The sequence below is a fragment of the Harmonia axyridis genome, chromosome 5 (assembly GCF_914767665.1).
Source record: "Harmonia axyridis chromosome 5, icHarAxyr1.1, whole genome shotgun sequence".
Taxonomy (NCBI): domain Eukaryota; kingdom Metazoa; phylum Arthropoda; class Insecta; order Coleoptera; family Coccinellidae; genus Harmonia; species Harmonia axyridis.
Window position 1 is genome coordinate 42,647,932 of NC_059505.1, and position 23,262 is coordinate 42,671,193.

A 23,262-nucleotide genomic window follows, 5' to 3' on the forward strand; every position below is an offset into this window, starting at 1 on the left:
TTTTGAATGACGGTAAAGTGAAGTTGATCGAGATAGCAGTCATTGTAAAGATATCATCTGAACGTGTACATCATATCATTCGCGAATATTTGTCCATGAGAAAGTTGGGTACGAAATGGGTGCCGCGCGAAGTCACAATCGATCAAAAGCAACAACGTGTTAATGCTTCTGAGCAGTGTTTGAAGCTGTTTATTTGATGAAATGGATGAAACATGGCTCCATCATTTCACTCTGGAGTCCAATCGACAGTCAGCTGAGTGGATTGCACACGATGAACCGAATCCAAAGCTTGGAAAAACACAACAGTCAGCTGGCAAGGTTATGGCATCAGTATTCTGGGATGCGTAAGATATAATATTCATTGATTACCTCCAAAAAGGCCAAACCATCAACAGCGATTATTATATAGCGTTATTTGATCGTTTGAAGAATGAGATCGTAAAAACGGCCCCATTTGAAGAATAAAAGGCGCTGTTCCATCAAGACAATGCGCCGTGTCACAAATCAATGAAAACAATGGCAAAATTGAATGAATTGGGCGTCGAATTGTTTCTGAATCCTCTGTATTCGCTAGATCTGGTCCTCAGCGACTTTTTCCTGTTGTCATACCTCAAAAGTAGGCTCGCTGGAAAGAAATGTAGCGCCAATGAAGAAGTAATCGCCGAAACTGGGGTCTATTTTGAAGCGAAAGACAAATCGTACTACAAAAATGGTATCGAAAAGTTGTAAGATAGCTATAATCGCTGTATCGCCCTCGAAGGCAACTATGTTGGATAATAAAATCGAATTTTGGCAAAAAGATGTATTTTACTATGGTAGACCGGGGACTTGTCAATGAGCCTGTTATAACTATACTTCCTCTATAGCCTCCTTAGTTTTGAGCATTCGTTTTCAGAACAGATCGCTCTATTTCAATAAAGAACATTTTTTTCATGAATGTGTCCGATATTTTGAAATTTACTGTGTTGAATATTGGTAAATCAATGTTTTCCTTTCAATTTATCAACCGCCAGACTCAAGAATCCACTAAATCGACTAATCCAACCTCACTTTCAACTTGAAATTCTCTCCAATCTCAATAGCGTACACGTCAATGATGCGAATCAGAAGCACACGCAAAGAACAACCCAAGGTTAACATGAAGTACTTACTCCATTCAGATAAAACGGAAGTTCTCCTATCTCTCCAAAAACACTTTGCCACTTCACTGTTTAAAATTAGTTTCAATACCATAAACAAGAGTCTTGAGTATGGACCCTTGAATTAAGTGGGCCACTTCTCTTCTACATGTGGTTATTATAATCTGCATGTTTCATAACACACCGAGGAGTAAACATACAGGCCATTCGCGGGTGATGATAGCAACCTGCTCAGTTTCTAAATATTACCAGGATTAAGGCAAAATAAAGATTCACCTGGGATATGTTTTGCTTTCGTTTGATAAATTTAGATATTCCAGGCATGAGGGAAATTATGAATTGGTTGAAATATATTTTTCCCCGATTGACAGCAAATATGGATTTTGCAAAGATAAATCAATCAGCAAAGTATTACTTTTCCTGCCTAGGCAGCAAAGTAACTACTCTCCTGCCTAATAAAACATTCGACATTTTCTGACAATCATTATTTTTTGCCACCTTCCTTATTTCTGGAGGAGTTAGTTCCTCTATCAGTGCCATGATATAAATATATCCGATATTTTTCCAAAAGACTGTCAGATATTTCATAAGTTGTCAAACTTTAATTATTATGGACATATATAGGGTGTTTTTTTTCGAGATATATAACTTTAAGTTGGCATTACTGTTCAAGATGGCGACCGATTCAACAGCTGTCAAGTGATTTATTCTCAGTTTGATTTGGCAATTCATCATGAATAGACTCACGCCTGAATAACGCTTGCAAATAGTGCAATTTTATTTCGAAAATAATGGTTTTGTACGGAATACGTATCGCGCACTACGTCCATTTTATTTTGTTTAGCGATGAAGCGCACTTCTAGTTGAATGGCTACGTCAACAAACAAAACTGCCGCATTTGGAGTGAAGCTTATCCTCAAGTGTATGTCGAAACACCGTTACATCCGAAAAACTGACTGTTTGGTGCGCTTTATGGGCTGGTGGAATCATTGGTCCGTACTTCTTCAAAAACGATGATGGCTAGAACGTTACAGTCAATGGTGATCGGTAAAGAGCCATGATTACTAACTTTTTCATTCCTGAATTGAACAACCATGATATAAAGGAGCTGTGGTTCCAACAAGACGGCGCAACATGTCACACAACTCGTGCCACAATCGATTTATTGAAAGACACGTTTAGTGACCGCCTAATTTCACGTTTTGGACCTGTGAATTGGCCTCCAAGATCTTGTGATTTAACACCGCTAGACTACTTTCTGTGGGGCTATGTGAAGTCATTGGTCTATGCGGATAAGCCACAAACCCTTGACCATTTGGAAGACAACATTCGCCGTGTTATTGCCGATATACGACCACAAATGTTGGAAAAAGTCATCGAAAATTGGACGTCCAGATTGGTCTACATCCGAACCAGCCGTGGCGGTCATATGCCAGAAATCATATTTAAAATGTAATGCCACAAGATTATCTTGCGGATAAATAAAATTCATGTCAATCGAATAACCGATCGTTGTTTTATTGCAATTTAAAGTTCTATAGCTCTAAAAAAAAACCCTTTATATCACAATCCGACAACGTAATCTAACCATGTTGAGGACATATCAAAATTGCGTATACTCCCGCTATTCATGTTTATTATTCTATGTAATGATTATATCGGGTGTCCCAAGGTGAGTGGCCTATTAGATTATTATGGAAACTATTGATGGTAAAGATTTCAAATTTTGTGGATAGATATTTGGCCATGTAAGGTACATTTTTAAAATAATTTCACATTTCCAGTGTTGCCGGATGTACAACAATTTGGCAACAACTTTGTTATTTTGAATAGGACATCCGGTATTTCTATTTTTTTTATGATACTCCATAAAATATTGAATGTATTCACTCTTACTTGTCCATCCCTATCTTCAACGGTTTTTGAGTTATTAATTATTTTTCGAAATTTTTGATCAAATTGGCGTATTACGAAAATGACTCTAGTTCGTTCAATATTTGAGATTTAAGTCAGAAATTTTGCAAGTCGTTAGATATTGATCTGATCTGTGTCACTGCTCTTGAATTATGGTTGTCAATAATACAGGACGGACCAAAAAAAATCATCATTTGCCAAGTTACAAAATTGTGAAAAAGTCTATTTTTTCAAATTAGACACCTAGTATATTTTTCAATTTTTGGAATCAGTACAACACACTCTACAATTTTTCTATTCACGTCCCTATACCTATCTCAACTGGATTCCGAGTTATATGCGTTTATTAGATTTCACATTGATTCAATAAGTGTTAATATCTTTTGTATTGTTATGTTCTCGATGTGGTTCATAGATCGATATATCAATGAATCAGTTCAATCCATAAATGTCAAAATAAACAATAATTGCCTAACAGGTGTTTTGTTCCGAGGTTTTACTATAAATAATGGCTCAAGAAAGATATACACATATAACGCATATAACTCGGAATCCAGTTGAGATAGGTATAGGGACGTGAATAGAAAAATTGTAGAGTGTGTTGTACTGATTCCAAAAATTGAAAAATATACTAGGTGTCTAATTTGAAAAAATAGACTTTTTTACAATTTTGTAACTTGGCAAATGATGATTTTTTTTGGTCCGTCCTGTATTATTGACAACCATAATTCAAGAGCAGTGACACAGATCAGATCAATATCTAACGACTTGCAAAATTTCTGACTTAAATCTCAAATATTGAACAAACTAGAGTCATTTTCGTAATACGCCAATTTGATCAAAAATTTCGAAAAATAATTAATAACTCAAAAACCGTTGAAGATAGGGATGGACAAGTAAGAGTGAATACATTCAATATTTTATGGAGTATCATAAAAAAAATAGAAATACCGGATGTCCTATTCAAAATAACAAAGTTGTTGCCAAATTGTCGTACATCCGGCAACACTGGAAATGTGAAATTATTTTAAAAATGTACCTTACATGGCCAAATATCTATACACAAAATTTGAAATCTTTACCATCAATAGTTTCCATAATAATCTAATAGGCCACTCACCTTGGGACACCCGATATATATGATCTTGTCATTTGAATGAAATGAATTATGCCATTGAAACAAAAAAAGACAGGGCAATAATAATATCTGCCGGTTGAAGAATAAAATTTTTATCTTCCCACAAATCTTGCTACTGGACCATTAACCTGTTAGGTCATCTGTCAGATGATCTCTTGACTAAGTACCATATCGGATACAGATTCCAGGAGTTGGTTTTCGGAAGTGTTCGAACAAATCTGTCTATAATTTGATAATTTGGTGCAAATTGCTTTATAATGTTCGACGCCACAGGTAAATTTGAGCGACCCTAAATTGAGACATTTGTCAAATTCCCACTTACCCTTGTAGAGAACTAACTACATTGTCATCATCAACTAGTTGAGGACTGAGGCCCTAATTTTCTACCGTTTTTTTTTTTTTTTGGTTCTGATCATTATAACAGACAGTATATAGCATCAGTTGGATTTTCAGAGAAATTCTAGGTTCATGGAGATCCTAAAGCATATTTTTTGGCTATTGAATATCAGGTAATCATCAAAGTATAATAGTTAAAGTGGATACTTTCAATTTTCCGTACTTCTTTAGTGATTTTCCTATGAATGAAAATTGTTCATATTTTTCTTTATACTCAATGAAAAATTTTTTCAGTTTAATGACCTCAAAAATTACAGCATTCCTATATTCGTATGAAGTCTACTTACTTGATTTAATTTTTTTCTGTTCGAATTTTACATTTTTCATGAAATGGAAGATGACGGAAATATAAAGTTAAGAGTTTTACTTGTTATGCAAAAAAAAGTTCATCGAAGAAAATGATATGTAGGTATCTCATAAAAAATTTCATTTTTCATTTCGGTAAGCATTGTCTCTTGATTTTTCATAAATAATAATAAAAAAGCCAAAAAAATCCTTTCTTCGTCTCGCTAAAAGAAAGAATAGATCATTCGTCGATTCAGAAACATTGAAAAACGACAGATTTTTGGTGTCATTAACCTGTAATAAAATAAATAACCTGTAATAAGAAATAAAGTTCATGTAGCCTACAGTTTGTAAAAAATCCTTTGTATATCCTATTACCTTCAATACTTTTTCGTCCCTACGCCAGAAATTGATTGTTTTGAATTGCTTTTTCTGTTGTTATATCTTTCCTTATGTAAAAAAGGAAATTTCTCTCTCAATTATATTTTTCTGATTAGGAAATTCGCCATAAATTTCAACCTGCTGTAAGTTAGCCAACTCAAACGACCGACGCGACGTTACAAACTCTTTCGTAAGCGAAAAGGCTTCACTCCCAAACCTACTCTCTCTACCGAAGTAGTATTTTCGAGTAATTTTATTGCGTATTTCTGTTGGCAGACATGCCCGAATACCAAACTTTTCAATCACCAAATTAACATCAATATGCAGTGTGTGGATTAACCAACGAAAATATACAATGACTAAATCTATCTGTGCAGTGCGTGAAAAGCCATCAAAAACAACATTTAACGATTAAACAATATATAAGCTTTAAGGTCCCACCCCCTGGGAAAGACAGAGGCGGAGATAGCCGGCAGAGAGAGCTGGATAGGAACCTCGTGTACCGTATTAGAAACAGATCAGCGATGTCAAGAGCAATTTGGATGAAATATGTCAGTTCGGTACACGCTCCGAAAGAGGCAAGAGCAGATAAGGGTGAGACGTTCGCGCGTTTGAAAAATTAGCTGAGGTTTTGCGGTAGAGAAAAAAAAAATTGAGAAAAATTTTTTTTTGTTGGGATTATCCGGTGCAGTTTTCGAAGGTGCTCTATGGCGATGGGCTCGGAGGAACACCTCAAGATCGAGAAGGAAAAGGTTACCAGTGTTACGCCTTTCTCTATAAACGATATTTTGAGTAGGGACAATTCTTGTGAGGTCCAAGAGACGGCTTTGGATATGACCAGGTCTCAAGAGAGGTGTAGAGGTGAGTTTCGGTTGATTATTTTTTAATTTTCAGTGCTTGTAATTGTGAATATAGATTATGGAAAAACTTTGGCATGAAGTCTATTTCTCTTGAGCGCTATTTCAAATTGGTGTTAATGTGATTTTTTTATTACCATCACCCAATTAATCTTTCTTCTTGCAGTAAAGAAAAAACGTAGATAGGTGTCGATATAACAATAATAAATACATGCGTAAAATTTTTACTCTTTCGATATTTGGCATTATATAGGTTGTTCCCTATAATTGAAGGTACAAAGGAAAATCAGAGATTCTTGAAAAAAAATCTGTAAACATGGGCCTGCAAACGCTTTGTTTTAGAGATACAGGCTGTTCCTTGTAGTACAACATTTTTGTGATGAATCTACCAGTTAATCGAATCTCAATTAATCTTGGTTAAATAAGTGCCAGAATTTATAATTAATTTACCTATTCATCACAGCTTACTATAACTGGATCTTTATAATGATTTGGATTTTCCTAAGGATAACTAGAGAATTGTTTGAAATTTATCATGAAAAAATATCAAACTTAGACACCCTGTATCTCTAAAACAAAGCGTTGGATAGCCCATATTTTAGACAATTTTCTGATGCTGTACGACATGTCAATGATGAGAAAAATTGGTAGAGCACTGACGAGAAGTCAGGATCTTTTGAACGGTCGTTCATTAATGCGCCAAATACCTACGCCCTTGATGACCACAGAACTGTATAGGTACTTGTGGTCTCTAGGAGAGTAATTGGCGCATGAATGAATCAGCACTCCAAAGCTTCTCTGGCTTCACATTAGGGGTTTTTTAATTTCATTTTCGATATTCTACTTGAATTTTTAGTGGTTGGACATTGATATTAATATCCATCACCTACCTATATTGATATGAATTCACGAAGTGTGGAATCAATCTCTAGTATGATTTTTTTTATAATTGCATTTGAATTTTATATTGGTACTAACGAGACACACAACATCTAACAATTATCTACAAATGAATTTGTATTGATTTACGCATTCCATATGTTGATAATATTTATAAGTAGATATATTAAATGTAGGAGTCGATTGGCTAATAATCAGCTTTTTAAGACTGCTACCAGTTTGATCACTTGTTCTATACCCTGTGTCCCTGTTCAACAAATTATCAAGAATATCGTCATATATTATATAGACAAATAGAGAGGGAGCATATGTCATTTTCAGTAAGCAAATTTTGTCCCCAACATGAACTATCAAATTTGACATGAAGCGCGCGGAAATGAAAACATATCAGTGATACGATATTTCACTCAATTCGCGAGTTTCTCCACAAAGAACGCACTTCTTATGTCCCATAGTGAAGCAACGTTTCTTATTAACTCAAAGTATATTGAAATAAGTACCCCAATATATCAGAAATTCAGAAAACAAACTTCAAGCGTGTCAAAAGAAGTGAAACAACCGATGGCACTAGGAGAGCAAAAATTGGCAAACCTCGAATTTCAGCAAGTAGATACAGAAAATAATGAATATTCTGCTTATTATGAATTCGACAATTAGGAAAAACATCGGATTCCAAATATTGAAATTTGCATATTTATTCGGGAATCATTCAAATGAATATATTTCATTCAAAATAATATAAATTCATAACGATATAGTAAAATTGTGTATTTGAAAATATATCACAATCCGTCAACGTAATCTAACCATGTTGGGGACATGTAAAATTGCGTATACTCCCTCTATCTATGTTTATTACTCTATGATCCGTCATATACATAACATCGCAGGTTATTCAGAATCAACCCTGCAATCTAATCATATACAAAACTTCCCATATACCGCAACCATCCAACCAAAACCAATCACTACCACCTAAAGCCTTTAATTTAATCGACTTTTTCGTCGAGAATTCGCCCTTCGAAAGTCAAAAGGCGCCCTTAATGCGTTTCGAATGAGCGAACAGCGTGGCCGACGTCCGTTCCTAGACGTTTTTGTCTATTCTTGGCGAGCGTTATTCAACCGCCAATTACCCAAATTGAAGAACACGTAACCAAAGTGCGAAAAGCTTTTAGCCTAAAAGGGTCAAAGAGCAGATACCACCCTGTACCATCCGACGACGATGTCGCGGTTCGGAAGGTGTCTATATGGGGCGGTTTTTGTCGTGTCAGGGTTTGACATTTTCATTCCGAGAATTCTCTGCATACAAAGACGCAATTATTTATACAGGGTGTTCCTAAAATTGAAGGTTCAAATGAAAATGAAAGATTCCTCATGTCATTTTAAGAAAAAAAGTCCTATAAACATGGGCCCGCAAACATTATCTTTTCGAGATACACGGTGTTAAAGTTTGATTCTTCTCAAAGCACCTTCCCTTCACAAGATTATTAACTTGAATTTGATATTCCAATTTGAAGTTATTATTATGTGATAGATATGCCAATTCTGAATGAATGCAAATCTACAGCAGGGTGGTATTTTTTCTGGAACAGTACTCGCTTCTCTCCTCTACAACTTTTTTATCTAACACTGGAATGGAAGAAAATTAATATAAAAAGAAAATTTGGTCCAGTAGTTAGCACACTTTTTGGTTTCTTGTAGTTTTATCGTAATAACTACCAATTTCGAGAAAACAATTCTCTAATAATCCTCAGGAAAATCCGATTCATTATAAAGATCCAGTTAGCAAGTTGTGATTAATAAATTAATTATAAGCTTTAGTAACAGGCCGATTGAAAACTCTACCATAGTAAAACACATTTTTTTTTTGACAAAATTCGATTTTATTATTCATAGTTGCCTTCGAGGGCGATACAGCGATTATAGCGAACTTTTCGAGTACGATTTGTCTTTCGCTTCAAAATAGGCCTCAGTTTCGGCGATTACTTTTTCATTGGCGCTAAATTTCTTTCCGGCGAGCATTCTTTTGAGGTCTAAGAATAGAAAAAAGTCGCTGGGGACCAGATCTGGCGAATACGGTGGATGCAGAAGCAATTCGAAGCCCAATTCATGCAATTTTGCAATTGTTTTCATTGATTTGTGACACGGCGCATTTTTTTCTCAAATGAGGCCGTTTTTTAACGATTACATCCTTTGAACGATCCAATAACGCTATAATCATTGTTGATGGTCTGGCCCATTTGGACATAATCAATGAATATTATACCTTGCGCATCCCAGAAAACTGCATAACCTTGCCAGCTGAGTGTTGTGTTTTTCCTCGCTTTGGATTCGGTTCATCATGTGCAGTCCACTCATCTGACTGTCGATTGGACTCCGGAGTAAAATGATGGAGCCATGTTGCATCCATTGTCACATATCGACGCAAAAATTGAGGTTTATTGCACTTAAACAGCTTTAAACACTGCTCAGAATCATTAACACGTTGTTGCTTTTGATCGATTGTGAGCTCGCACGGCACCCATTTTGCACACTGCTTTAACTCATGTGGAAAATGCCTTTTCGGCACTCGACAGCTGCAGTCTCTTGCGGAAAAGTATCATTTTCCACGCTTGTTAGGAAAATAACTATTATTATCTAGGAAAGTTTTGTGAAACTTGCTATCAGTCCAATTTCTGCGCGATTTCATATTCTTTATATTTCAGAATGATGTCACGGCTGAATTTTTGCAGAAATTCAGAAAATTCCTGGTTTTTCAGTTGTGCTAAAATCGGAATTAGATATGACTTTTCACTTTCAACTTCTTAAGGCATCTTTCAAGGTTTCAAGGTCGTCAATCGTAACTCGCCATTGGAACTGAATTAAATTATTATCAACCTTCTTGAAACCGAAAAATTCCAACTGAAGTTGTAGGCGACAATCCAAATGAAAAGCCGATTATAGAACGGCCGAAAAGCTTTGTCACGTTTTTGTCATAAAAATTATGCCAGAACTGCAAAAAATTAGCAATATTCGCGCTGTTCTTCACCTTTTTTTCACATACTGTTAAATAATGAGAAAAACTAAATTGTTCATCAATAATTCGGATAGGTTTTTGCAATTGATTGAAATAGATATACTGTTAAAAAGTGATTGAGAGAAATTTTTCCCCTATAACCTATTACATATATAGAAAAGATAGCAGGAAAGAATGATGTTTAACGCATCCAGTTGCACCTCAAGGGGGTGAGAGATGTCACCGTATATAACTTCGTTTTTCACTTTTCCTCATAATCCTTAACAAAAACCAAATTCCTCGAAATCCCAGTTACATTTTCCCCTCATTACATAAAGCACAAATCCACCTTTTTTTCGGCAAAACCTAAACCGCCGACGTTTCGTTGCAGATTCGCTGACGCAGGACACCCGGCTATCTTCAGAGTACGTCGCCTGCCACCAATCGGAAGAGAGCGGGAGAGAGCCGACCCAATTGAATCGGAAAAAGCGCTCACGGGCCGCTTTCACCCACGCCCAGGTCTTCGAATTGGAACGTCGCTTTAGCCAGCAGCGGTATCTCAGCGGTCCCGAAAGAGCGGACCTGGCACAGGCCCTCAAACTCACAGAAACACAGGTAAAAAAATTGGTCATTTAGGTATTCATCTACTAAGCATTGTATCTCATTTTGGCAACAATATTGGTATATAGATGGTTTTCCAATAAGAGGTTTCATTTTGAAAGGCCGCTTTCTGGACAGCTGTCACTTTTAAGCTGACATCTTTTGATATCTGTCAAGTTGAAACTTCGCCATTACTGAAAATGGTACGATACACGCTTCCACAATGCACTGAAATTATTAAAATTCACTAGAAAGAAGGTGAACAGTTCACTGGACTAAAGCCCTTTTGTGCAGTCGTGAAGCATCTTCTTGGCCGGCCATAGTAGGAATTCATCAAGCCAAGTAGCTTGACATTTTAACCAACTACTTGACTTGAAAATCAAGCTCGTGAAAAATTACATACTTGAGCTTGGCTTGACTTGATTTTAGATATTTATTGCTTGACTTGTTATCAAGCTACTTGATATTACTTGAGCTTGATATGCACGCGTCGCACGGTATATAGTTCTGCGATCTCGTGCGCGCTTAGACTAAATAAGGGGATTTCTCGAGCGCCGAGAGACTGAAGCATTCGCCAGTGTGACTTTATTAGTAGTTTTCTCACATTTCTATGAAATGTATTGGTAGATTTTGGTAGTTTCAGAGATAGCTTTCCAAACTTGACCAAAATGGTCAAGGATTTTTTATCAACCACAGCATCTTCAGCTCCTGTTGAAAAACAATTTTCCAGAGCTGCTCTTACAGTTAGAAAAACCCGAAATAAGTTAGGCGACAAATCTATAAGATGCCTCATGTGTCTTAGATCCTGGATGGAAAATTATGAAATCAAACAAAGCCTGAAGGTTTCTCAATATTGAGAATATTTTTCATTTTTTTTATTTTGTCATGATTTACAGTGATCCAATTTATGTTTTTATTTCAAAAAAGTTGATATTTTCTGTTATTTCATACAAGTTTGATAAATGAAAGTGTTTTTTGCAAAGTTCCTTCTCATTCCATCATTTTTTATTTATGTGACACCATACAATAAAATTTCTAAAAATCAAGTAGCTTTGAAGGATACAAATACTTGATAAATAAATACTTGACTTGACTTGAGATTGAAAAACTATACTACTTGACTTGAGCTTGACTTGAAATCAAGTCAAGCTCAAGCCAAATAGCTTAGAAATCAAGCCAAGCCGTGAATCCCTAAGCTATAGTAAAAACATTTGAGCTGGTAGAATAACTTAGTGATGTGAAGAATCGAAACTGTGTGTGTCGCTGTGGATATGGTGCTGCAACCGTAGCCATGTCAATTATTTGGCTGATATCCATTTCTATCGTTGATGATTTTTCTCAAAAATCCTTTTTTTTATATCACAATTTTTATTATTGAAAAATTAGTTACCTTGCCTTAGATTAGATGAGGGGCGAAACATCATCAGACCTTATATACACCTCGCTCTACAAGGTGCACAATATATATTGTGCACCTTGCCTTACATTATACATCCACTAACAAATTTTGACGTAATTTTTTTTTAAAGATTTTTGACGACGAATATGTTCAAACTTCAAGAAAAATTGTTTTTTTACTGGTTGATCCCAGGAATTATTGAGTTGAGTTCTATATTGAATAACGCATGACTTCAATAAAGAAAAAACATCATGTTTCATTAAACTTTCCAACTTTTTTTTCTGCAGTGTCCCCTTTTCAAGTGTTTCAATCATATCTTAATTTCCAGGTGAAAATCTGGTACCAAAACAGGCGCTACAAGACGAAAAGAAAGCAGCTGCAACTCCAGGAATCCAACATGCTGGGCCACAACGCTAGAAAAGTAGCAGTTAAAGTCTTAGTAAAAGACGACATACCAATATTCCTACAACATCAGAAATCTCCAATCTACCAAAAACCCTACCACCCCGATCAAACCAAGAACGAATTCTACGTATACGAACAGATGAACAAAAATCTGACGCAAAAGTACAATCCAAAGAGTCTGCAAGAATCCATGTTGAATCTGTGTCAACAGTATTCAAATTCTGTGTCATTGTTTCCCTATTTTAACTATTACCATCCGTCTTTATTGGGAAACGTCACCATAGCTCAAACAGACGAGGATCAACCACAGAACTGAGTGGTATTCATGAATGAAAAAGAAGAACACCGTCCATCATAGAATTTTTGAATATATTCCACTACACTGTACAAAAATAAATTTAATGTATGTACAAGTTCAAGACTCACCTTGTATATATTGTATTACTTTTTGTCCAGTGTAGTGCTTAGTTGCAATAATCAAGTAACTAGGTGAAGAAAGATTGAGTCAGCAGACATAGTTGTTGTTTTCTTATTGTTTTCCTGTAATATATTATTAGTATTATTGTATATAATTGAAGATGTATATAGGATTTACAAGATGTATTGAAGGTCCAGAAACAATGTTAATATATTTATTGGTAAGTAGTTTTTACCCACCATTCAAAATGAATTTCCTTCATGAAATGTAAAATAATTAGAAAAAAATCACCAGAATTTCTTAAATTGCACTGAATGTAGCAATAAAACGTTAAAAAGAAAAATTGTCATTTCATTTGGGAGACATCTCCCTAAAAAAAATAAAGGTAAACATTTTTGGTTTTTAACATTCATGGATAAGATTCTTGAGCTCAAGGGCGTAGAAATGGAGCAGGGTTACTGGGGGTAATTAGCCCCCAAGATTTAAAAAAAAATATAAAATTTCTACATAAAATGGAAGGGTGCCCACTTCTTTCCTCCAGAATATTTTTTTTTTTTAACCAATTTTAGTTTAGAAAAATTAAAAGAGAAACTCTGGTTCAGTATTACATTTTTTAGTTTGTTGTAGTTTTGTGGTATCTGCAATCGATTTCGAGAAAAAAATTCAAACAGCTCTCTATAGTAATTCTCAGAAAAATCCAAATTATTATAGATCCATTTAGGTAGCTGTGATAAATTAATCAAAATAAGTTTTGGTACTTATTGACCAACTCTTTAATAAAGATTCGATAAACAGGTTAATCATCACAAAAAAGTAGGACTACAAGAAACAGCCTGTATCTCGAAAACAAACATGGGCCATTTTATTTTTAAAATTATTCAAGGAATCTCTCATTTTCCTTCATAACTCCAATTCAGGAATACCCAGTATAAGTTAAGAAAAATCGAATTGGTGATAAAACGAATTATTTCGAGTAATTTGGTTCAAACTCCGTTATCAAACCTGTTTTTCTCACATTATAGATGTGAGTAAACAATGTCGTCAATACAATTTTTTTCGATTACCCCCTCAAGAAAAAAAAAGAGGTACAGCCCTTGGACAGCGCCCAAAAAAAAAATTAACATTTTTGGTCTTCAACATTCATGGATTGGATTCTTGAGCTAGATGTATCAAAGCGGGATAATAACTGATTTTCTTCAAATTCTAAACATTTCGAATCTAGGAGGATCAAGATATTCTGTGGACCTTTTCCTGAAATAAGATACACCCACAGATCTCAAACTTGGGTGGTATCTATTAAAAAGCAGGGTTGAAACTCTTATTTCGAAGTAACTCAATATATTCCAAGTCTGTTCTCATCCAAGCCATGTCTATGTCAGCAATTTCATATTGTTTATATTCACATTCTATGAGTGTTTCCATGTGCGTAACACTTGAAGGAAGATCTGTCATATAAATATTTATTGATAGACTCATTACTAACGTAGGTATATAAAACTTAAATAAACCGTAGCTGAAAGAATTCGAGGATGTGTAAAATTAATGGCTTATCTATAGCAATTTTAATTTCATCCAAGTTTTGTTTACGCTGGTAGGTTTTCGGGATTTATGATGGATGAGGAAGAAACACTGTGTTTTCTGAGAAGTCTTTCTTTTTTATTTAAGCAATGAACTAAATGAACTGTATAATACGAGAAAATTTCATTGAGAATGTAATTAAATATCACGAATTTTGGTCAAGTAAAAATTAGGCAGTATGTCAGAATGGCAGGAAGGTTTACCATGCCTAAATCTTCAGAAAAGGTTAAACAGGTTTCATAAAACTTCGATTGACCGATCAACTCGTTGATTGTAGTTTGAAATCTGTGGAAGTGTCAAAAATGAACTGAAATTGTACACAGAAATGAATTGATCGAGCCTCAGAGTAATAAATATAGACAGAGGGAACATATGTCATTTGCAACATAGATAAAGGGAGTATACGCAATTTTTACATGTCTCCAACATTGTTAGATTACGTTGTCGGATTGTGATATATTTTCATATCCACAATTTTATTTTATCTATCGTTATGATTGTATATTATATTGAATGAAATATATTTATTTGAGTCATTCCCGATTAAGTAAGCAAATTTGAATATTTGGAATCCGATATTTTTCCCAATTGTCGAATTTATAATAAGCAGAATATTTCTTATTTTCTGTATCTACCAGCTGAAATCCAAGGTTTGGCAAATTTTGCTTTCCTAGTGTCATCGGTTGTATCACGTCGTTTGGCGCGCTTGAAGTTTGTTTTCTGAATTTCTGGTATATTTAGGTATTCATCTCAATATAATTTGAGTTGATATGAAACGTTGATTCACTATGGGACATAGGAAATGCGTTCTTTGTGGAGAAACTCGCAAATTGAGTGAAATATCGTATCACTGATATGTTTTTAATTCCGCGCGCTTCATGTCAAATTTGATAGTTGATGTTGGGGACAAAATTTGCTTACTGAAAATGACATATGCTCCCTCTATCTACGTTCATTACTCTTAGGTCATCACAAATCAATGAGGTTAGAGTTATTTGATAAAACATACTCCTGCCGGATGAACTACCATTATAATTCCTGCTAGCAATCGCCTCTGGAAAGATTTCAGTGGCCTACTCATGTTACCACTGTCTGAAAGTATTGGAAATGATGGGCTTTTGCCATAAGTCAGTACATAAATATAGGGTCTCTTTGATCGGTAAACCAAGCTTTCAACTTTCGTTGGATTGATTTGTTTACCATTCAACGTCTCCAGAAATATGACCCCTAATAGCTTTTCATACTGAACAAACAAAACAAGTGAAAGAGAAATATTTGAGAGGTTATTCTTGGTAAGAGAATAATTTCATCTTCTATATGATTATTTTGACTTATTTTAGACAAAACTAGTGTTAGTTATATGAGGTCTGGAGATTAAAATATATTGCTGCTCAGATAAAATCATGTAAACTAATCAATCAATCAAATTTCCAATAATCCAAAGAACAGTGAGGAAGTGCACTTTTGAATACATTTTTGATTTCGTAATTTTTTTTTCTCAAAAAGATTGTAGGCATATTATTAAATAGTAATTTCTCTATAAGCTTGAGAGAAATTTAAGATAGATAGATAGATAATGGGGACAAAGTATTTATAGACTAATTCAATCTATTGGTGAACAGAGAGATAGAGAGAGAAGAGAAAGAGAGAGAGGAAGAGAGCTTTGTAGAAAAAACGTAGTGACACCATCCGAAAGGGTTACATGAAATCACCTAAATCAACAGGAGTATATGACTGTGAGGAGGTACCCTGAAATCAGGATTGAGGTGCTAAGAATTTCCTTATTGTTAAACGATATCGAAATTACCATCCTCCCACATATCCAAATATTGTACGATACTCACACACATGACACACATATGACATATGAGAAAAATTTAGAATAATTCCAGGAACCAAACTTTCAATCTCATATAAAATGGCTGACCTGAGTAACAGGGACTTAGGAACCCTAGAAGGTGATCATCTCACACTCTTGTCCTCACACATTTGGTTGAGCAGCGCCATCTAGGTACAACAGATTGAACTACCAATAGTGAAAGTTCGGTTTTTACACGATAGGTGGAGACACAATCGAATTTAAAGAGACATCTATTGTTGCTAAGAGCCACTAGATTAAAATGGGTAGATTCCTCACAGACAACTAAGTTACTTCAAATTTCTAATACGCCACCTTGCGGCTCATAGCTGAAAATTTGAAGAAGAAAATATGTTTTCTTTCCTTTCTTGCAGATATATATAGGGATCTGTTGTATACAGTGATCATTGAGGTTTTCTGCATGGTTCACTTCGATGACCTAGAGTAAATCATCGAGTTCATAAGTTTACCGTGCTAACTATATAATTATAATATAGTGCTGATGTAGTAAACTGGATGTTTCGAGACGGTAAATTCTAACGCCTTTTACCATTTTTTGGCCCCCATAATTTTCCATATTTAGAAATCGAAAATTGGAAAAAAAGAGCAAAAAAGCTTATAGATCGAGATCTAAGAACAGTTATATTTCCACACCTATAGATCACAGACCCTTCAAATAAAAATTTTTGTAGATAAAAAATTTATCTATAACATACTGAAATTTCAAGTTCGTATCCCATTCCACCACGAAATACTATCCTATCGAAATGGATGGAATCAATGGAAATTTTTTTTAGGTAAATTGAACTAATTCAATACCGTTCGACTTTTTTTCGTAACCCTTGTAGTTTTCGATAGGTATATTGAACTCGAAAATTGAAAAACGAGGTAAATATTAGACCACTACAAGAAAAGTTATACCTCCCAAGCTATAGGTCACAGACCCCTCAAATAAAAACACTTTTTTGTAGATTTGAAGGTTGTCCATAACATACAAAAATTTGATGTTCGTTCCTGGCCTCACCGAAATATTAACATCTCAGGATCAAAAGTTTTTTGAAAATTTCAGTTTTCACATAATAAGTTCTAAAATAATGAACTGATCTCACGACTGATAGCTTACAATGAGATTTCTTCTTACGTTGACTATCTATATTTTCCACTTCTCTTTTCAATGAAAAATGATATTCTATAATTGAATTCATAAATATAATTGAATGGTGATAATAATTAATGAATGAATGAACGTCTACTCATTCCAATTTCAAATAGTCAGACTATTTCTTATATACTGAGGTGACTGGTGAATCACCATCAACGAAATTTATGCTCTCTCATATAAATAGAGGAGTTATCAAGTTTTTCTTAATGCTCCTGTGCAGCATCCACAGGCAAATTCTCAAGTACTTGGCAGCAGATCACCTTTTAACCTAAAAGCTCTGGTAGCGTTCAAGATAACCCTTTATCTACATCCGTAGATTATTACTCATTACCTTTTAATTAATCATGAGAGGAGTATAAATTAATATTTCCCCCCTGTTTTCTTATCTTGGAATAATGAAACACGAGGTTCGATTGTTTTTCTTCTGGACTGTCATTATGTAAATTTTGTTTTTGTGGTAGATTTTTCATTTTTGGTCCTATATTTTCAATGATAAATTATTAAATATAGCAGTCTTTGGATGAATTATTATAATTTAATTGATCAATCTAATTGCAGAATTTATAAACGCCTCTACTAATTACGAGGAATGTTTTTGTTCAATTTTTGTTTTATTTTAATTTCCCTATGCATAAATCGAATTTCCTTTTGAAAAAACAGAATGTATGAAGTATGTTGAAAAAGAAAAGACAATATGTAAGAGTTCAATATTTAATCAACAATATATCTAAAAGTTATGTACAAGAGAAAACAAATAAAATTTGGTACAAAAATAGTTGTAAAAATAGTTAGGTAATTAGAGAAATGATTCCTATACATTGATAATGGACAAAAAAAGGAGAATAGATATGTACAATATAAAACTATATTTTCAGGCATGAATTCATCTAATACATCACGATAATAAAATTACGTTTATATTAATTGATTCTGATAACGACAAAAATCTGTATCAAAAGCAGAACATTGACTTAATTCTTAGAATCCAGCCAGTATGTAGGTTCAAATTAAAAACTTACTTTCCTCAAATTCTTTGAAGGGTATAAATTTCAAATAATAAGCAAGCTATGAATTACTATAATAAAAATTCATTTTATCCATAGCCGAAGGGAAATTATTATATCTGATATCTGCTGCATTAAAGTCATGTGGAAAATGTACAGGATGATTAGTATAATTATACGGTGTTGCCATACTGTGGTGCGGTTGCATTTCCCCACAAAAATTCTGCGTTTCCAAATATTCAGCTAGAGATTTGGTTTTCCTCTCATCTCCTTGTTGCTGTTGTTGTTCCAAATGTCCTCTTTTGCTCTTGTACCTCCTGTTTTGAAACCAAATTTTCACCTGGGTTGGCGTAAGGTTCAGTCCTTGGGCCATTTGTTCTCGTTCTGGCGCAGAAAGGTATTTCTGCTGTTTGAATTTTTGTTCTAGCTCCTGTACTTGGTATTGGGAGAAGAGCACTCTTGGTTTTCTCTTAACTCTCTGTCTACAGGCTTTACGAAGTTCGGTTTTGGAGCTGGTTACTTGTTCTTGTTCTGAAAGAAAAAACAGACAGATTAGTGATGGAATAAAATGAACCTATTTTGAAAAATTAAGGGGATATGTCTTTATCTACATATGTGAAGTTTTATTAGAGGTTGTAAAAGGAGATCTGACTGATTGATCACAGTTCCACGACAATTTGTTTTTACAAATATTGGAATGAATGTAGGAAAAACATTCATTGAACCAAAAGTGCACCTAAATACAATGAAAAATTTCTTTATATTGATGAATTCAATAGGATGTTGAGTGTTATTCGTTGTTTCGAACAAATATTCATTGGATAGAAGAACTTTGTTCATTATAGATGTATAAAATCTTACATTGACAATTGACAATTTCAATGAACAGTAATACATTGTTATCATGAACATTTCTTTGATTTAATGATAGTTGTTTTTTGATGAAAATAATTCATGATTGTATTAATGTTTCTTTCTGTTCAATGGTTGAAAAATGATGACTGGATTCATCAATACAATGAACTTTTTCATTGAATTTCATTGTATACTTCTGTTTCAGTTTAACAATCATAAAAAAATAATTTCTGCCAAAGGGAAAAAAATTCAAAATAGGAAAAAGGAGATTGAATCATTTGATATTTAGGTATCTTAAATGTGGCAAAACTTATTTGAGGTTAATGACATTTTGGGAAAACTTAAAAGAACATAATCTGATTTTCGTTCAATAAAATATAGTTTGATCTTATACCTAATAGTCGAACAAAATGAAATTGAATTGAAATGAATTAATTGTTTGACTTACTTGGACTAACACTCCTAGCAAATTCACCCATCTTAGCAATCGCCGACAAGTCATTCTGCCTACCGTAGCAATCCTGGATCTTACCACCCGAACACCCTGTATTAGAACTCGCGTATCCACCGTAATTTGGCATAAACTGACCACCATTGAACCAACCCTCCTCTGTCCACGCGTAAGTGTCCACCTCTTTCTTGACCACCGTGTCCACAGGGTAGCAGTACCCATCTTCTTGCGTCATGTTCATGTTCAGAATGTCTTTGACCGAAAACGGCGTGGAATAGCTTGAGAACTGCGTGGTATCACAACCCTGATAACTGTCACCGGCTGTCAAACTGAAATCCTCCAACATCTTAAGAGCGACACCACCTCAACAGTGAGAGCAATCGAGACACCCCAAGCTGAACCCTGCAGATCTGTTTCTCAGCCACTCTGTCGGCATCTGACCACATCCATTAATTGCTCTGGGCCGTGATTCTTGTGCCACGTGACGTCATCTAAACCACGCCTGTTGCCAATAGAAATGGAGAGTGTACAAATATTTGGTTTGGGCTTTGATAGGTTAATGCAATGGGTTGATTGATTCCTGTTTGTAATGCTATTAAATAATGAGAGATGACATGGATGTGTGGAATCGATGCTGTGCGGAATTTAGGGATTTAGATCATATATAGGGTGTTCTTTATCTTTGAAAGTAGGTAATGTAGATAATTGACAATTTTTTGTTGATCGAGAATACTGCAATTTTAAGACGAATTGATACACAAAGCGTTGGAACTTTTAGAGTTATTTAATTTCATTAATTGTCAGAATCTGCCCAATGGTTTTCGAGCCTATTACTCTGATGGTTTGAGATCAACGACAAAATTTAATGACGATTGTAATCCCAGAGGCATACAACTTTTTCTTTCGAAAATTTGAACCTCAAAGTACCTATATCATCCAAATCTATAAAATTTAATTGACATACCTAAATGATCTCGATGAAATAAAATATTTGACAATTCAGTTAAAACCTTGGGTATTTCACGTGAAAAATGTTTGTTGTTTTCAAAAATTAGCTATATCAGTTGAAGAGGAATGATGAGAGTTATTGTTATTATAATTTGGGGTTGATTATTTCCTTTCAATTTTCCTTGGAAGCTCTCGAAGATCACGTTTATAACAGAAAACTGAGTCGTTTAGTTATTAATTCATTTTTCAAGAAATATCGCATGACTACTTGAATAGATTTGCGTTCAATTAAAAATCTCACCTGAAAGAATGATCGAAATTCTTTTTATCGGTATATATTTCCATCTTTCGTGGAGTTTGTGTTTGAGCCTCATTTCATCTCCTTCATATGGCTATAGTTCATCTGCTTTCAACATACATAAATACCTATAGATATTAAAAAAATATACAGGGTGTAAGTGAATATTATGAATATCAAACTTCAGGTGTGATGAAAAACTGAAAAAAAAAGGAAAAAAAAAATAATTACAGTTTGACATATAACTTTTGTTCGAAAATACTTTGATATGGAGTGTTTAGGTTTTCCTTAAAAACTGACTGTGAAAGAAAAAAATTCTACGCTACTAAGATATGTGAAACTAAAAATATTTTCTGAATTGCTCGTTGTCCAGGGTGTTTATAAGAAGATCATGAACTTGGACAACTAACATTCATGAAAACTCAAGATTTTCAAATTAGAACCTATATTTCTTATTATTTCAGTCGATTCTACGTACAAAAATTGTGGGAGTTACTTAAGCTAACCCTATACCTAAAATGAATATTTCAAGAGTTATCGAGGAAGAACTTTAAAGGAGAAAATACCGCAATTTATAACTGTGTGGAGTATAGTCTGTGATTTCCGGAAAACACAGAAAGAAACTAAAATTCGATGTTCCCATAACTAAATTTGACATTTCAAGAATTGTAATGAGTTATTCATAATTGAAAATTGTATTGGATTATGGATTTCTGAACAATCTCAACGAAAAATTTATTATAATTCATGAAATGTAAAATTTAGTTATCCAAACTTCGAATTTTAGTTTCTTTTTGTGTTTTCCCAAGGTTAAACAGTGAGGAATTGCGGTTTTTCCTCATTTAAGGTTCTTCCTCGATAACTATTCATTTTAGGTATAGGGTTTGTTCAAGTAACTTCCACTATTTTTGTATATAGAATCGACTAAAATGATAAAAAAATATACGTTCTAATTTGAAATTCGAAATATTCAAAAAATGTGAGTCCTCATCGCCATCATATTTTTTATAAGAATCCCATTAATGGTGGATTTATGCACCGTACCTAAGAACTAAGACTAAACCTAAGAACTTAGAACTAAGAATTGAACGCTAACAAATCAATTTGGGCGTTTATGCACGTTTCCTAAGAACTAATGGTGGATTTATGCACCGTACCTAAGAACTAAGGACTAAGAACTTGAACTAAGAACTAAACCTAAGAATTCAGTGGCGTTTATGCACTCTCTTGTTAGTTCTTAGTTAAGGCATGCGCACGTGCTCGAACTCCTTTCTATTTGTTCTATACTTTGATGTTTTACGTTGATATTTATTGTGAAAAAATTAAATTTGATTTTTTCAAATACACCTAATACTTTTCATCGATAAACACGAATAAAGAACATAAAATGATAGAAACTGGTACTCGTTAATATTGAAATTCTATGCGGCGCACGTGCACTTCTATATTTTACTTGAGCCCTTAGTTCTTAGTTAACAGTTGGCCTGCTAGCGTTAGTTCTTAGTTCTTAGGAAACGTGCATAAACGCCCTCATTGATTTGTTAGCGTTCAATTTTTAGGTCTTAGGTCTTAGGTTTAGTCTTAGTTCTTAGGACTGATGCATAAATCCACCATCAGAACTAACACTAGCAGGCCAACTGTTAACTAAGAACTAAGGGCTCAGGTAAAAAGTGCGCGTGCACCGCATACAATTTCAATATTAACGAGTACCAGTTTCTATAATTTTATGTTCTTTATTCGTGTTTATCGATGAAAAGTATTAGGTGTATTTGAAAAAATTGAATTTAATTTTTTTACAATAGTAAATATCAATGTCAAACATCAAAGTATAAAACAAATAGAAAGTAGTTCGAGTACGTGCGCATGCCTTAACTAAGAACTAACAAGAGAGTGCATAAACGCCACTGAATTCTAAGGTTTAGTTCTTAGTTCTTAGTCCTTAGTTCTTAGGTACGGTGCATAAATCCACCATAACTCATGAACCGTTGTGTTTTTACCCAGGGTATGGCATATTGCCGAAATTGTCATCAAAAAAGCTATCTAATGATGCAATAATATACTGGGTGTGCCATTTGAAATAACGAAGTAGTAGTCTGTATCCGGTATAATCGGGAGTTGTAGAGATCTGAAAATATTTTAGGAAGAAAGATCATTGTCTCAAATCCTATTATGCAAATTTTCAACTCAAAATTTTAATTAGTTTTCCATAAACGTCTAATAGGCCATCCCATCTATAATTTGATTTCTCATAATCTTATTATTATGGTAAATATCGAATTTG

At 34.2% G+C, this 23,262-nt stretch overlaps 2 protein-coding genes across 2 annotated transcripts; one reads left to right on the forward strand and one right to left on the reverse strand.

Annotated features, from left to right (window-relative positions):
* Positions 1 to 5,460: 5,460 nt before the first annotated feature.
* On the forward strand, positions 5,461 to 12,784 carry LOC123680997 (homeobox protein zampogna-like). Its single transcript, XM_045619151.1, has 3 exons — positions 5,461 to 6,114; positions 10,397 to 10,620; positions 12,333 to 12,784. Exons 1-3 carry the CDS (start codon positions 5,961 to 5,963, stop codon positions 12,723 to 12,725), a joined length of 771 nt encoding a protein of 256 aa, XP_045475107.1. The 5' UTR covers positions 5,461 to 5,960; the 3' UTR covers positions 12,726 to 12,784.
* A 5,339-nt stretch (positions 12,785 to 18,123) lies between these two features.
* LOC123680999 (homeobox protein Nkx-2.5-like) lies at positions 18,124 to 21,112 on the reverse strand. Its single transcript, XM_045619152.1, has 3 exons — positions 20,985 to 21,112; positions 19,733 to 20,237; positions 18,124 to 18,960 (listed from the first exon to the last, which is right to left on the reverse strand). The coding sequence occupies exons 2-3, from the start codon at positions 20,079 to 20,081 to the stop codon at positions 18,491 to 18,493; spliced, it is 819 nt and encodes a 272-aa protein (XP_045475108.1). The 5' UTR covers positions 20,082 to 20,237; positions 20,985 to 21,112; the 3' UTR covers positions 18,124 to 18,490.
* Between the last annotated feature and the right edge of the window lie 2,150 nt (positions 21,113 to 23,262).